This window comes from Malus sylvestris, chromosome 17 (genome assembly GCF_916048215.2).
Source record: "Malus sylvestris chromosome 17, drMalSylv7.2, whole genome shotgun sequence".
NCBI lineage: Eukaryota > Viridiplantae > Streptophyta > Magnoliopsida > Rosales > Rosaceae > Malus > Malus sylvestris.
In genome coordinates, this window is record NC_062276.1 from 6,806,073 (window position 1) to 6,821,644 (window position 15,572).

The 15,572-nt window shown below is 35.7% G+C and overlaps 1 protein-coding gene across 1 annotated transcript; it reads right to left on the minus strand.

The window, feature by feature from the left end:
* Positions 1-711: 711 nt before the first annotated feature.
* On the minus strand, positions 712-7,427 carry LOC126610088 (S-linalool synthase-like). The gene is made up of 12 exons (XM_050278058.1): positions 7,026-7,427; positions 6,533-6,731; positions 5,818-6,053; positions 3,664-3,787; positions 3,456-3,574; positions 3,096-3,301; positions 2,906-3,021; positions 2,723-2,821; positions 2,377-2,592; positions 2,060-2,189; positions 1,715-1,960; positions 712-1,418 (listed from the first exon to the last, which is right to left on the minus strand). Exons 1-12 carry the CDS (start codon positions 7,342-7,344, stop codon positions 894-896), a joined length of 2,535 nt encoding a protein of 844 aa, XP_050134015.1. The 5' UTR covers positions 7,345-7,427; the 3' UTR covers positions 712-893.
* Positions 7,428-15,572: the final 8,145 nt, after the last annotated feature.

A 15,572-nucleotide genomic window follows, 5' to 3' on the forward strand; every position in this document is an offset into this window, starting at 1 on the left:
AATACCCAAAACATCAAGAAACGTCAATCTGGGAAAGTTGCGCGCTTGGCCTTTATTTCATCGCCACGGTCAAACGGTTTGGTAGAAAAATCTGAAACTTTGATACAATCATCTTGAAAAACTCACGAACATCCTCCAATTGGAATCACTCCAAAATTCATCCGTTTGATCACTTTTTGCTCCAAAGGAAGTCGAATATCCTATATTGAAAATATATAACAAAGTATCAAAATTCTACCAAAATACCTAATATATTAATACTAAGATAAGGATAAAATATATGGTATAATATGGACTCATCAATTTTTCTTGTGCATTTTAATTTTATTATTTAATTTTTAGGCACCGAAGTGAGTGAGAAAAGTCAGCGTGGAGTCCATATTAAAAGAATTTCTTGCGCTTTTAAAGGTGGACAAAGCAATGCAATTCCGACATTTCCTTTCTTTTACCTTGCCTTCTCAAATTTCTCAACAGACAAAACTCCTCTGTTCATTTATTTATTTTTTAGTTGGGTTTCGTACTATCTTCTAATTTGGGCTGCAAGAGGGACAATTCCACTCATAAAGAAATTATTTTTATATATAAGAGGTACAATTCCACTCATAAAAATTATTATACATTAACACAAACACAAACACAAACGTGTACATTGCCGGATATAATAAGTTCCATATTAAAATTAATTGGCTGAAGATTGGGAAGCAATCCAACTTATTTATAAGCACATGCAAATCTCTTCTCCTATCAATATGATATTTATTCTCAACAATTACATTAAGGTGACTAACTAGCCACTTTCGCAGTCATCTTTTTATTTCTCACTTTACAAACAGAATAATTTATAATTTATTTCTGCACTAATGCGACGAGTGCATGAAGCTGAAAGAGGAGTGTTAACCCCAGTAGCCGGAATAGATGCAAACCTTGGAATTCTGGAATGTCGAAAAAATAGTTGGTTTTCTCAGCTGAAGTGCCAATACCTCATATCCAAAGTAAGGTTTGGCCACAAATTCTTTCTTTGAGTTCCCTTGGACTTTCAGTACACAAGTAGTCCGGGATTTTCCATAGCTAGCCAAGCTTTTAGTTTTATCCTTCTTTAATATTCCTTGTGCATCCATTTTCAAGGGATCATAAATTGCTTTGTTGATGTCAGCAAGCAATTCTGTTGGGGAGTCATATACATTTGTTGAATTGAAAAACATCTGAAAGGCTTTGAGGCAGGAGAGGTGGAGTTCTTTGCATGCCTCTGGCATATCATCACCGTTGATGCCCTTATTCCCCAGAGCCTGTTCTAGAAACTCCTTCTTCTTTTCATCCAATATCTTCTGTATAATCCCAATTGACTCTTCAGCCCCCAATTTGGGATTTCCCTTCATGTGTAGCAGAACAAGGTTTGGCTTCCCCTCCTCTTGCTCCTTCTGCAATGAAATCATTAATTTCAATTTTCCCCATTGATTAAGATTATATTAAATCAACATGATGCTAATCAAGAATGTGGTCATTATGAATTTCTCGTCCGAGAGATTATCCCACCACCATGCGAAGTTATCTTTAGTCTATTTATGTGCATTTATTTTTTTTTTTGTCAAAACATGTTTTATTAGTGATATAACCTAGGTCCCTAATATAATAATTTTGGTGTTCACCATAAAAGATGCATTAATAATATCATATGACAATATGACGGTTACATTAACAATTTCTCCTCATATACCTGATAGCTTTGAATTTCGTTCAATAGCCGTGTCAAAAGCATAAGTGAATTTGTAAGTGGATGACTTTGAGGGGACTTGAGGGTCTCTGATTTTGGAGGTGTATTAAGCAGAAGAGCAGCTGTAAGAAGAATAGTATGTGAAGCAATAGAGCTTTTGGCTACTTGGAGGTACTCAACAATTGACAAGGGATGCCCATTTCTACTCCATTCTGCTTCCTTTAACCAGCTTACAAATGTTTGATGCCACTAAATTCACTCGGCAAAGAGTACACAAGAAGAATAAGTAACACATTTTATTATTTTTTTACAATTATGTCAACTAAATTATTTTACCAAAAATCTTACTAGATCCTGAAGATAACTCTTTATATCATATCCATTTTGTTTGAAGAATTGCCAAGAAATGTCATCAACAAAGTCTTTTAGAGCCTTGAATATAGCTTTTCCATGTCCATCCAGTTCTTTTTCCTGCCATCTGTATGATGTACACATTTAACTAGCTAAAAATAATAACATGCTTTACTTTAAATTTCTATGCGCGGATTATATATAACTTTTATCTTAGAACATGTCTGTGAGATCCAACACATAACAATTCATATATTGCGTGACAAATTTTATATAACTGGCGCACACAAAAATCATGTGTTAATATATTGTACCTAGCGACGGCATTGGCAAGAGCTTCCAATTCATTCATCGAACCTTCCTTGTCAAAAAAATCATCAGCAACTGTAACAAGGACTGCAGCTTTCACAACTGCGAGCCGTACATATGACAGGGAAGAATGTGATGCTGTTGAAGCAACGGCAAAATAACAGTACGCGGTTTTCTGTCGAGCAAACCCCATGTCAACAAGACCGATGTCCTTTGACCACCTGCATGATTAATTTTTCACCCAAAACAGAAAAAGAAAAAGAAAAAGAAAAAGGTTTTCATGGTTAATTAATTCCGGTTAAAATTTTTAAAAAATGGAAGTAAGTGAAAGTGTAGAGAGTGAATACGAACCTTTCTAATTCCCTTAATTCATTTCTGAACATGGACTGCCGTAGTGTGTAATTCTCCATGGCAAGTTGTAGTAGCATGGCATTGGTTTGACATGATAATCTGCGAGGTATTAATAAATTAAACTGCTTAATCAGAGATTTGACTGCCTTGATCTGTTCAATTAATTAGTACTAATTTAATTACCTGCAGGATAAGCCTTTTCCTATCCATGGACCAACAGGCTCTTTCATCTCAATGAACTTCCTGTGCTCCAGATGATCCAACCGAGCAAGCCATGGAATACTAATTTCATGCTTAATCTACTCAAGGGAGATATGAAACAAAATTAATTAGGGTACGATTAAATAACTAATTATAATGGTTGAACGTATACCTGGTCGTGCAAATTCTTAGAATCTTTTAATGTATCCTTTTCTAGTATTCTTTTACAGAATTTTTTAACATCCTCAAGCTGACTTTCTCCTGTAAAGGTCACATCAGTTGCCCTGTATACATTATATATGGCACTCAGAAAAATTTCATGGTGCTCTTCTATGTACACCATTATATCTTCATCACGAAGGAACCAGCAGAACTTCCCTACAATTATTAACAAATTTTGGTATGTAAATCAATAAATAAACTGACTACAACATCGTAACGAGCCTATCAACAACCAGATATCAAAGTCATCACAAAAAGATACATTTGAAAGCATGTACATATCAGAATTTAAGTATTAATTGATCCTTACAAGGAGATACTGTATAACCGTGTAGTCTGAGCAGTCGAAACGCGATTGAATCTTTATATAGTTGCAGTGGCATGGCATGCTTTTCCTTGTTCTTTGGCTCTTTGCAGCTGATGTAACTTCTGTTTTTTTTTTTTTTTTTTTAAATAAAAATTATACCAACCAGAAATAGTGTGCATATATTGCTTAATGATGAATATTAGGTCATCACCTGTAAAGTTGTCCCAGCATACTTGTTATCTCCACCATGAAATGCTCTGCCAGTCCCAGCCTCTCAATCCGATTAACAAGACAAACCCTTAGAATGTCTTCATCCATGGGGTAGATCGCAGGAACTGTACACATATACCAGAATTGTCTTACTCTGAGTTGATGTGGTTAATTTGTCATTTTGTTTTACAAAGGATAATTTACATTACATATAAAATACACCCCCCGGGAATCAAACAAGATACTTCGAACGCAATAACAATGTTCTTAATCAACTAAACTATAAACCACTTGCGCAGTTCTTTTGTAATTCAGTAATAATGTTTTTGGTCAATTGTATACCAAAAACACCCTTTTAAGTTTAATTATCGTATTTTCATAAAAATTTCTCACGTCTGAAACATTCTACTAACACTATCCGGAGCTTTCACATAACTTCTTTAAGGCTGACATCACCTAAAATATTTTTTAAAGACAAATTTGCCCTCATTAGAGCAATTCCACCCATGAAGCCCTTCCCCCTGGCAATCCACTATTCAATCCACCCTATTAAACAGTAACTGCCTTAAATGAATAGTAACTACCATTAATGAACAGTAATTGTCATTTACATCTCCACCCTTGGAACCCTCCCCCTGGCAATAAGCAATTAAAATAATAGTTTTTTTTATTTGTTTAAATAATAAAAAACCCCCTCTCTCTCTCTCTCTCCTCTCTCTAACACAAAAAACATAAAATATTGCAAAGCCCTCGGGCCACAGGCCTGTCGACTCCCCACCCCCCCTTCGCTCGGGCTCCCACCCTCACTCGGGCCCTTCCCCGCTGGAGCTGCTCCCACCGGCCCTCAGGCCCTTTCTCCTCCCCTGTCGCCCGAGCAACCAGCATCCGCTGGAGTTGCTCTTATTATTAATTACTTAAAAACAAAAAAGTCTTTTAAAATAAATATATTAATAAAATTAATAAAAATTGATTGAATCAAGAAAAACATTAACAAAACCTCTCTCTTGCCTCCACCTCAATCTTCCCCTTCCTTCACCCACCACCTCAGTGCAGACTCTGATTTTCTCCGGACTTTGTGTTCGGATCCTACAAACCAATTTATATTGACCGTTGAAATAGATCGTGTGGCTATATAGGTATTTGCATTTTAACAGTTGCCCATCCTTTTTCACAATTGTCGACGCGGCCACGGCGTCGATGTTTCTCTCCTCCCTCAAAAATCCAGAATCATATCTCCTTCCAGAAATTTCTTTTGTCCTTGACCGTCCATGTCGCCAGTACGGAAAAGAGGACAGAATACAGAAAAGCGGAGAAGAGGCACCGCACCACCACGAAGCAAACTAATAATAATAACCACCAGAAACGTAGGTCTTATCACCATAGAAGTTAAATTACTATTTTACCCTTTTTAATGTTAAATTGTTTTTTTTTTAATCTTTATTGGAGAAGAGAAATTTTAAGTGTTTCAAAAGGTCTATCTAAATTACTTATTAATGGAATTTCTTTTGTCAATCAAAAGATGATGATGACTATTTGATCTTCTATCAAAAAAAAAAAAAAAAAAAGGAACAATAATGTAAGTTCACAAAACTAAATTTTGTTGTTTTCTATTGGAACCACACTTATATATGATTTTAACATATCCAATATTAAAAAATAAAAACAAAAAATACAAACCTCTCCTCCCACTCTCACGTCCCCTTCTCTCATTTTCATTTTAGAAACAAACAAAAAAGATATTCATACACATAAAGTGTATAAGGATAGGATGGTATATATAATTATCATGTATGATATTTGTACAGGAGGCAGCAGATTACCTGTCATAGACCAACAATCACATCATAGGAAGGAAACAACAAAACAAAAACAAATTTTATTGGGTTTTGGCCACGAGAATTCAATTTTGGCAATAGATGAAGTTGAATTGCGCATGCATGTCAAACGTACCTGAGAACTCTTGACCAAACAAAAAAAAAAGGAAAACTAATGAAAAGTATTTGAAAATTTTGAGTTTTAACGATAAGGATAAAATAAAGGGTAAAGTGAATAGTATCAGGTTTGACTTTTTAGTGTAAAAGTATGATTTTTCATTAAAATGAATAGTACAATGAGTTTTTCATTAAAACTCCCCAAAAAAAAAAAAAAAACGTACCTGAGAACCCACATCTTCGGACAATAGAATTCAATTTGGACAAAAAATCTTTACGCCCTGTCTTCATAAAAGCATATGCAATAGCTGATGGGGATTGGATTAACAGCCCATCTTCCTCGCTTTGGCATAGCAGTAGAGTCTCATTGAGGTTAATATCATATGCTTCAGGCAAAGCTTCCAGGTATTGCATGAGTTCTAGTGAACAATACTGTTGCTGATCACTACTTGGCACCAGCCTGCCCCAACAAAAACTAGATTAAATATTTTAGGATTTGGTTTGATAAATATTTCATCTTCAATCTTTTAGTTTTTTCTTACTAGAGATGGAAAGAAAGTGCAATAGAGTGGGAGGAGGGAGGAGGAGAAATGCGCATGTAATGCAATAGAAAAGGAAAACCAAAACTAAAAAAGAAAATCCATGATAAAATTGTTTTAGTTTTTAGTTTTCATGTTGTGTATTATTTAATGTGTATTTCTTCCATATTTTACCCATTCATCAATCCTCTATCCTTATTCATCACTAACTTCTTTCTTTGAGAATGTGAAGGTAAAAGAGTCTCATATTGGTGAAATGAGAAATCATGCAAGGGCTTATAAGAGGTTGAGTTACTTCATATATTGCCAATTGGTTTTATGGTGGAACTTCAACTTTCTTCATTTCTTGTATTTTCTCTTTATTTCTATATAAAATATAAAAACTAAAAACAATATATACCTATGCATTTGGAATATTTTTGATCTCTTTTGGAAGACTTGTTCTACCAGCGCTGTTGAACCAGGAGAAAAAGGAACATGCAGTCCTTTGTTCTCTGCAAGCTCCACCATTGCTGGGAAAACAATCACAAACCACTCAGGAAAAGAATTGTTTTGCTCTTCCAGTAGCTTCTCTGTACTTGCATGGATGAATGCCAGCCCTAAACAATAAACATAAGAAAAATTTGCAATAACCAATTATTCCAACTGCATAAATGGGTATTTTGGATATGGGTAATTCTACGGAAATCAAATTTTTAAACCAAATTATGTGATTGCTAATGATTGAATTATTAATTAAGTGTCAATTAACATGGTTATTTTCTATTTGTGGCACATCATTTGTTCTGCAAATTAGTTTTGGTTTAAAAATTTGGTTTCTCTAACATTATCCTTTCGATATTAAAATTTTCCAGGGTTTGCGAAATTTGATCAACTATTTTCCTTTTACGTACCTTTCTGAGCGGCATCATGGCCAACATCCCATGTGGCAAGTGCAACAATGCAAGCAAGAGTTGAAGTGAGGGACTCCAGGGTTGGAAAATGGTCATTATCTCCCCAAAAGCCTCTTGTGGTTTGGTGTTGGAGAACCCAATCCAAGCATCCCTTGAACAAGGGTTCATCCGATCCTCGATGAGGATTCGGAATCATCGACAGCCACGCAATGTCATAAGGAGAAGGAGGAACAAGAGAAACAAGATCAACATCGGGTGAAAACAATTCTTGTTTGACCTTCATAACAAGATTCTTAAGCAAAATTTCTTGAGAATCCATGCAATATTGTGTTTTTAGATACTCACACACTTGCAGGTACTTAGGTACTCACACACTCACAGGTACTTAGGTACCTACACTTGTTTTTTTTTCTTTTGTTATGTCTTGCAGATCAAGCATATAATTTCTATGTTATTTATAGAGAGCTACAAGCATACGCATACTAATTTCCGTACACATTTGTTCTCGGACGAAGTTTCGACACAATTGCCACAGACATTAGTGTCAGCTGAAGTTAATCCATTGGTGCATGGTTCACGTTGGCCATTCCCCTATTGGCTTCTGTTCACAATAGCACCACTCAACGGGAACATTATAACTCGGATTAATATTAAGGAGACTAAATTTTTTAAACTAAATTTGCAAACTAAATGATATGGTTGTAGATGATTGATTTATTAACTAAATGTCGATTATAACTCGGGTTAATGCTAAGGAAACTAAAATTTTTAAACTAAATTTGCAAACTAAATGATGTGGTTGTAGATGATTGATTTATTAACTAAGTGTTGATTAAAGTGCTTGTTTCTTATTGGTGACACACCATTTGGTTTACAAATTTGGTATCCCTAACATTATCCTCATAACTCTGTTAGATTTAGATTTTCTTCTCGTCATGACTATTGTATTATTGATTTTTAATCGAGTATTTATCAATTATAATCAAATGTAGCCTCTAAATTCACAAATGTTAGTTTTTACAAAATATTTCAAATATAGCAAATAATCTGATTGAATTGACCTAATACCCCAATATTAAAACCCATGTTATATGGGATTCTCACCAGCTTCCGCTATCCCTTCTTCGTCTTCTTCCCCGATCTGTGTAATAAACAAGTCTTCAAGCCAAGACCCTAATTCAACAACTTTAAACATACACACCAAAACCTAATTTGGTTTCTTCCCAATTTGAGTGGTAGCTTGATGGGAACTTCCATCCTTCTGGGTTAAAGATTTTTCAAAAATAATAATATTTATTGGTACTGTAGATCCAAATAAGGCCAAACAAATGCTTTGATTTCCTGCACCAAAAATTGAAATTCAATACTTTGGCAAAAAAAAAAATTGAAATTCAATAATGAAATAGCAATAAAATCAAAGAAATTAGAACATAAAATAAAGAAACTGAGCTGAACTATAGCAATCTGATTGAAAAGGTGAATTTCAACCCAAAAAAATCTAAAAAAGACGTAATATGTCTTCAAAATTAAAACCTAATTGCAAGAAATTGATATACGAACTAGCTAGTAACAATATGAAACTAAAAAACCCATAGACGTTAATCATTTTTTAATTGCTACCCAATTAGCTCAAGTATTTACCGGTGAGAACTTGTAGAGGCAGAGCCTCTACAGTCTCTATCTATTTTCATTTTGTTGAACTCCAGTCTCCATCTTTGAACAAACACAAAAGATCAAATAGGTTTTATAGCTTAAGATGGTAAATTAGTTTTATTATAAGGGTATATAGGTCTATTCATACTGGTTTTTTAATATATTTGAAAGATATTATAAACATTGTCATTTTTTCAATTAGAGACTAAATTTTGGTTATAAATGATAAAAACTCTTTTTAATCCATCTTTACAAGGTAAGTATCCTAGACTTTCTATCACACCATCTGAATCAGTATAACTAATTAATCCACGAGCTAGCGACGGGGTTAAATTTTATGAATCTAAGATAAAGTATTACTAAATTATTAGACATATTGTAACATGAGTTAGTTTAAAACACGGAAAAAAAATTCAATTAAAACAAGTTTGGTGTCACTTAGTATTACAGTTTGATGGTATTCATTTCACTTGTAAATAAGAGGTTTTAGGTTCAATTTTTGCCAAAGACGAATTTGAATCACATTATTGCTAGCTTATTGTAAGGTTAATCCCAACATTCCCTTCTCTTAATGTAAATAATATTAATTGTTAAAAAAAAAACAATTTAGTTCTAAATTCTGGTTCTCTCTTTTTTTTTTCCTTCTTTCCTTCCAAGTTTTTAAGTTCATTGCTGTTACATGTAAGAAGCGTTGTCCCGCATTAATTTAGAGATTCGACCGATCATGTCATTGTCTTCTCTCGCTGGCATATGTCAGTTGTGTGTGTGTGTGGGGGTGTTTATTCAGCTGAGAATAAGTTAGTCATTATACTCTATCGCTGGCATAAGTCATGCATATGTCGTCAGTTTTGCGTGTGTGTTTGTGTGTGTGTGGTGTTTATTCAACTGAGAATAAGTTTGTCATTATACTCTATCGCTGGAAAATGTCAGTTTTGTTGTGTGCGTGCGTGCGTGTTTATTCAACTGAGAATAAGTTAGTCATTATACTATATCCATGCAGTATTATAGTACCCGAGGGCCTGACAGAGGCACATTAATCATGGTGGTCAAGCACGCTACTACAGTTCTAAATACTTCCTAATTCGTTAGCCTACTTAACGTAATACGCATGTAGCAGAAATTTATTGATGCCCGACGGCTAAGGGTATCTGGCAGACATATGGACTTTTCAACGTGGTACCAGATTATTCTGTGCGAGCACAAGGTGTAACGTAATGAAGCAAAATAGACACATAGGAGTTGTGAGGATGTGAAGGTAAAAATGTTTTACATCAGTAAAATAAAAAATTTTGTAAGGATTTACAAAATGTTAGACTATTCTCCATATTGCCAATTAGTTTTATGGTGAACTTTTAACTTTCTTCATGATATATATCAAATCCGGGTTTCATGTGTGAAGATCAACGGCCATGTGTGCTCCATGTCATCCAATTTGTATTGTTCACATGTTTGACTTGAAAATCTCACCCCATAAGAATTCAAATACAATATATAAATTTAAACATTGTTTGATAACTATTTCGTTATTAATTTTTATTATCTTTTTTTATGTATTAATATGATAGCTAATCGTTACTTAGTACTACGGTATGGTGATATTCATCTTCACTTTTAAGTGAGAGACCTTAGGTTCAATTCTCACTAAAGACGAATTTGAACTACATTATTGCTAACTCATTGTGAGACTATGCCTACACCCTTCCCTTTAGTGTAAAAATATCGTTTGTTGTACAAAAAATATTATAGCTAATTAAGTATACCTAAAGATATAGTTACGTACTTGGTGGCCATAACAAACACAACTAATCCGATTAGTGCTTATCTGAATATGGAAATGGTCCATGATTTATGACCACGGTTTATATAACCACACACATCACAAGACTGACCGAGTGTGAATCCGAATACTTGGAGGCGGCCTGCAAATAGTTGAGACTAGTATAAGGGACAGTCTTAATCATGTTGAAGGTTGAGACTAGTATAAGGGACAGTCTTAATCATGTTGAAGGAATACAAGTCTGCCGATATATAATTCGGCGTGTGTCGTGATCCACGATTGATGATTCAATGGACTAATTGAAGTCCCTATACCTTTTCCGCGTTTTCTCAGTCTCATGGATTTGTAAACATCTGGTCTGGCAACCAGAATCTTGGAATAAACTGTTGTTACCTTTTGGCAATGTTCTGTTTTCTCTACCTCATCTGGTTTGGGTTCATGTTGGATATGTCTTTTCTTTTGGTCGCCTTTTATGACTAAACTTATATAATAAAAAAATAGGATTTTTATCATAAATAGTCTTTGAAATTGACTTTTACCATCAAGATGGTCCTTAAAATTGAAAATCAATCAATATAATCCCTAAAAATAAGTATCGCAAATTAATGTGGTCATTCGGTCATATTTTAGTTAAAAAATTTATATAAGTGAATGCATATAAATGTTCATCATTCAAATTGTTGTAGGCATAATTTACTGAACTATATAAAGGTCATAGAGAGAGAGGGGGTGCGGCACATAGAGAGAAAGAGAGAGATATGTAATTGTGGGGTGTGTTCTATTCCACCCCCATTGTGCCTTTATTTATAATAGTAGGGAAGGTTAATTCCTTACCCTTTAGGATTACAACATTTAATAGGTAATCTACTCCTAATAGGAATATAAGAGATATTTCAAGATATACTAGGATTTACACAATCACATTCCTAATCTAATAGGATTGCAACACTCTCACTTGAGTGTGTAAATACTCAAGTATATGGCACATCAAGTATTCAGTGATGAAGTAAATATAGTTGATGAAGTCGTCGGCACAATGAGTGAATGCGAGTCTCAAATCAATGGAAGAATGCATAAAAAGTACAACTCACAAAACCTCGCTATGGTAAAACCCAGGGTGGGAAAAAAACCCATAGACTAAGGAGAAAAGTGAGAAGTTGCATTAAGTAAAAAATACACGTCTTTTGGACGCAAGTAGTAGAGCTCACAAGGGTATGATCAGCCTCGGATGGGTGCCTCGTTAAAACCTAGTTAGGTAGCAAAAATCCAGTGGGAAAAATACTCCTAATCGTAGGGAAAAAGAGTACATTAAGATCAAGTGAGTATACTTCTAGATACTCCCCCTGAGTTTGACATAACTTCCAAATGAGAACTACAAACATTGCATAGGATAGTTAGGCATACTAATTCCTCAGACAAGCTTCTGGAAGGTTGACTTTGGCAGTGACGTCATGTAGAGGTCGACAAGGTTGTCTAGGATCGGCTTGCATGACTTCAATCTCCTGATGCTTTGCTGATGTAGATGCAATATGTCTTGGTGTTGACTTCGTTAATGTATCATGGCTTGGTATGGTTGATACATGCGACATAATCTTCATGGATCATCGTTGGGACTCAACGATGGATGAAAACAACAAGTACTTCGAGAAATCCTCAACAAAAACTCTTAACCATGTCTCACTTGTGGTGTAGTGAAGTGAGGTGAGTCTTAGAACAATTCGAAGGTTTCCCAACTAAGGTCATATCGTGGACCTTCCAAGATATTGCAATATCCCTAATGGTAAAGTATTAACCATTTGGGGATTTTGCCTTGTGCGAGTTCAATAAGTAACTAGCGTCTGCATAATAAACAAGGCAAGCATCATTCCGAGGATTAGGGGGGTTGGATCTGCTCGAGATGCATCGGGATTTGCCTATGTAGTACCTTCAGGGCACGTCTTTAATACCAATTTAGTGGTTACGTGTAGGCGTAGTGTTGCATCTTTACCAAGATCAACAACGCATGAGATGTCATGTCTAAATACAATGAGCTAAGTACAACGAAGCGCAAAGTTGAACTTAGATATGGAATTTCGGATTCTATAACCTTTTCAAGGGTTTCATTTGCATATAACATATGGACAATCAAAGGTATACTCAAAAGTGACACATTCGGGGTGTAGTTCGACTGATAGACCAATATACCGTCAAAACAATGCTTTAATTTTAGGTCAAGGCATAATTGAGTTTCCTAAGATCCTTCATCTCAAATTCCATCTTCAGGTGAGAGTCAGTTTTCTCAAGCTCTTCCAGAATCTTAGTGAGATTCGTGTTTAACGACATAAACTGTAACTCTAGCAATTCGGAATAAAACTTCATAGTTTAACACGTAAGGGCATAACTCATCCCTGACTAATCAAATAATCACGTAGACGGGTATACCACATCCGTTGGATTTTTCAATCCATAAGTGAACACCTTAAAACAAGTTAAGAGGGTGTTCCATGGCTTGGAACTATTTGAACCAGTTTATGTAATTCTTCAGGAACTTACATGTAAATCTCCGTATCTATATCCTCATGGAAAAACACTAACCACATTTCATAATGCTGCTATCAATTACAGGACGTTTGAGAGAAACCTTACGCCGTAAGATGTACATCATATCACACTATTTCATTCATCTCATAACGCTTCCTTTCTCACTTGTAACACAACAGGGTTACCTTGGGTAATGTAGGAACGACAGGTCCAATACACACTTTAGTAAGGAATTTGATATGGATTGTAACTTTAGTTGTCCAATCAGTTCTACATTGTCACTTAATCAACGAAACACGGTTTGATATCGTCGCTTTTCATTTATGTCGGTAGCTACCATATAAATGAAAATATTATCGATGATAATCTCATTTCAATTCCATTTTCTCATCCAAACTAGTATACTAGACCAAGAACTTCAAGTCTCGGGATTAATCCGGATTAATCTCATGAGATGGAAATGATTTGAGACAGCGATCGAGTTTAGATTCATTGTTGTGTCGTATCTTCCTTTTTTAAGGAAGTGAATCCTACGAACCGAATGATCTGTCATGCTCCAGGCCAAGATAGATTGATTAGCTATCCGCTGGTGTACCAGACCGTCCAAAAGGGGTGGCACACCCTCCAAGGATGTTGAAATGATGTCCGTTAAGTACGTCTATCCTTGCGGGCATGTTTGCAGCTGGTATATGATCTCGTCACTTTAGCTAGATAAGAGGAATGCGTCTGGAGCAATATTCTGAAATCTAGAATTCATCGTACTTGCTTATCACACTTGTGCGGTATGGAAATCGAGATGAGACATAGTGGGTAACGTCCACGCAAATTCAGGCTATTCTCCAAGAACGTTGACGTTCTTATCTCCCCCTAACGGCGGGAAGACTGTCTTATTAAAGTGATAACCCACAAATGAGTGGTAAAGAGATTGCGTGCAAGGGCTCGAAGAAAGCTAGTGTGAAGGAAAATCATGATCGACAAAAAATACACATCCTTCTTTGAGAACCCATAGTGGTACGTTGCGGCGGCGCAACTTGGCACATGGAATGCACACCCAAATACGTAAATACGAAAATCGTTAGGTTCGTACCCAGGAACCAACTGTAACGTCATATAGGTTGGGTGGCAATTGGCCTCAAGGCGAACCAACATAACTGCGTACAAGGATTGCATAGCCCTAGGCAAAAACTGAAAACTTGGTACGTTTACCAAAATTCAGGCAATCATTTAAATTGCGCTTTATGATCACTAGGCAAGGCTCTTTGGGGTGAACATGGGAATTCAATGTTCAATTATAAACCCAAAATACATGCAATCCTTTATTGAAAACCGTCGATATAAACTTTCCATCATTATCCAGTCTCCCGGACTTTAAAGGATAAGAAGGGTGGCAAACCCTTAATCGACCAGAAGGTTTAGCAGCAATGTGTGTGGATAAACATGTGACCAGTTTGTCGATTCATCAACCAAAACTAGAAGTATTTATATGGTCTGCCTTTTGGTTGGATTAGTCCACATATACTCCCTTGAATCCACTGTGAAAAGATAGTCGTGTCGTATCTTTGCAAGGAATGATATAGAAAATCAATTTCCTTAATGAGCATGCTTGACAAAGTGTGCTTGTAGGCACAAGATCCTTACTTCAGGTAAGGAGATGCGTTGTAGCATCATTGTTCGACCTAAGTGTCCCAAAAGATCATGTTAAAGCAAGTAAACTGCTCAATCACCCAGCTCCAAGCCGGCCACATATGGCGTGTGCCCCAGTTGGGGGACAACTCATTAGCCCTAAATTAAAGCTTCGGGCTCATTTTTTGAGGTGGTGCAAAGATATTCACTATATTTTCTTCAATGGTTTCATTTATGATCACTGTCATCTCAAATATCCTTAAAAACTCAACGTTAAGGAGAATTTAAGTTCCCTTAAATGGTGATTCAGTATCATTCATAAAATGAGGAGCGTGCCAATGCTTTTAATCAGGTTGGATAGACTTGAAGTCGTTGTTAGAGATGTGATTTAGGTGCAAAGTTAGTGTGCGTAGTACGCATTCATCCAGACAACTAACTTTCCCACATTCCTATCTAATCACGTGTTTAATTGAATTGGGTCACATGTATTAAGAAACATGATTCAATTAACTCATATTCAAGGACAATATCAATAAGATTATCCATAAGTAAAACATACACCAAACTCGAATCCAAGAACATAGAAAAATGTTCACAAAGTAAATGGTGTACTAAGGGGATTCGGCTAACAAGGTCATCCATGTCAAAATTCTGCTCTTCCAATGGTGTTTGGTGGAGCAAAATTAGTCTCACGTATTGACTACAAGAATGGTACTTCTTAACAACATTGGTAGGGGCACGAACAGGTGCATAACCAATGGTCTATTCCATCGAGATGGAAATAGATTATGCAGGGTTAAGGTTCGGGAATATTTTCCCTTATTCTTGAAGTTTTAAGTCTTAGGTACCATGGATCATGCTTCAGGCATGATGCCACACCTTGGCATGCCCTGATTCTACCATATGTTGTAAAAACAAACTCGAAATTGGATTATGAGAGAATGTGCCATTCAGTGTATCTCTGCTGAAGTAGT

Coding starts and splice junctions, on each gene's coding strand:
- LOC126610088 (XM_050278058.1), bottom strand. CDS start 7,344: ATGGATTCTCAAGAAATTTTGCTTAAGAATCTTGTTATGAAGGTCAAA. Junction 6,054..6,532: donor AAAATATTCCAAATGCATAG/GTATATATTGTT, acceptor TTGTTGGGGCAG/GCTGGTGCCAAGTAGTGATC. Junction 3,575..3,663: donor ATGCTGGGACAACTTTACAG/GTGATGACCTAA, acceptor AAAAAAAAACAG/AAGTTACATCAGCTGCAAAG.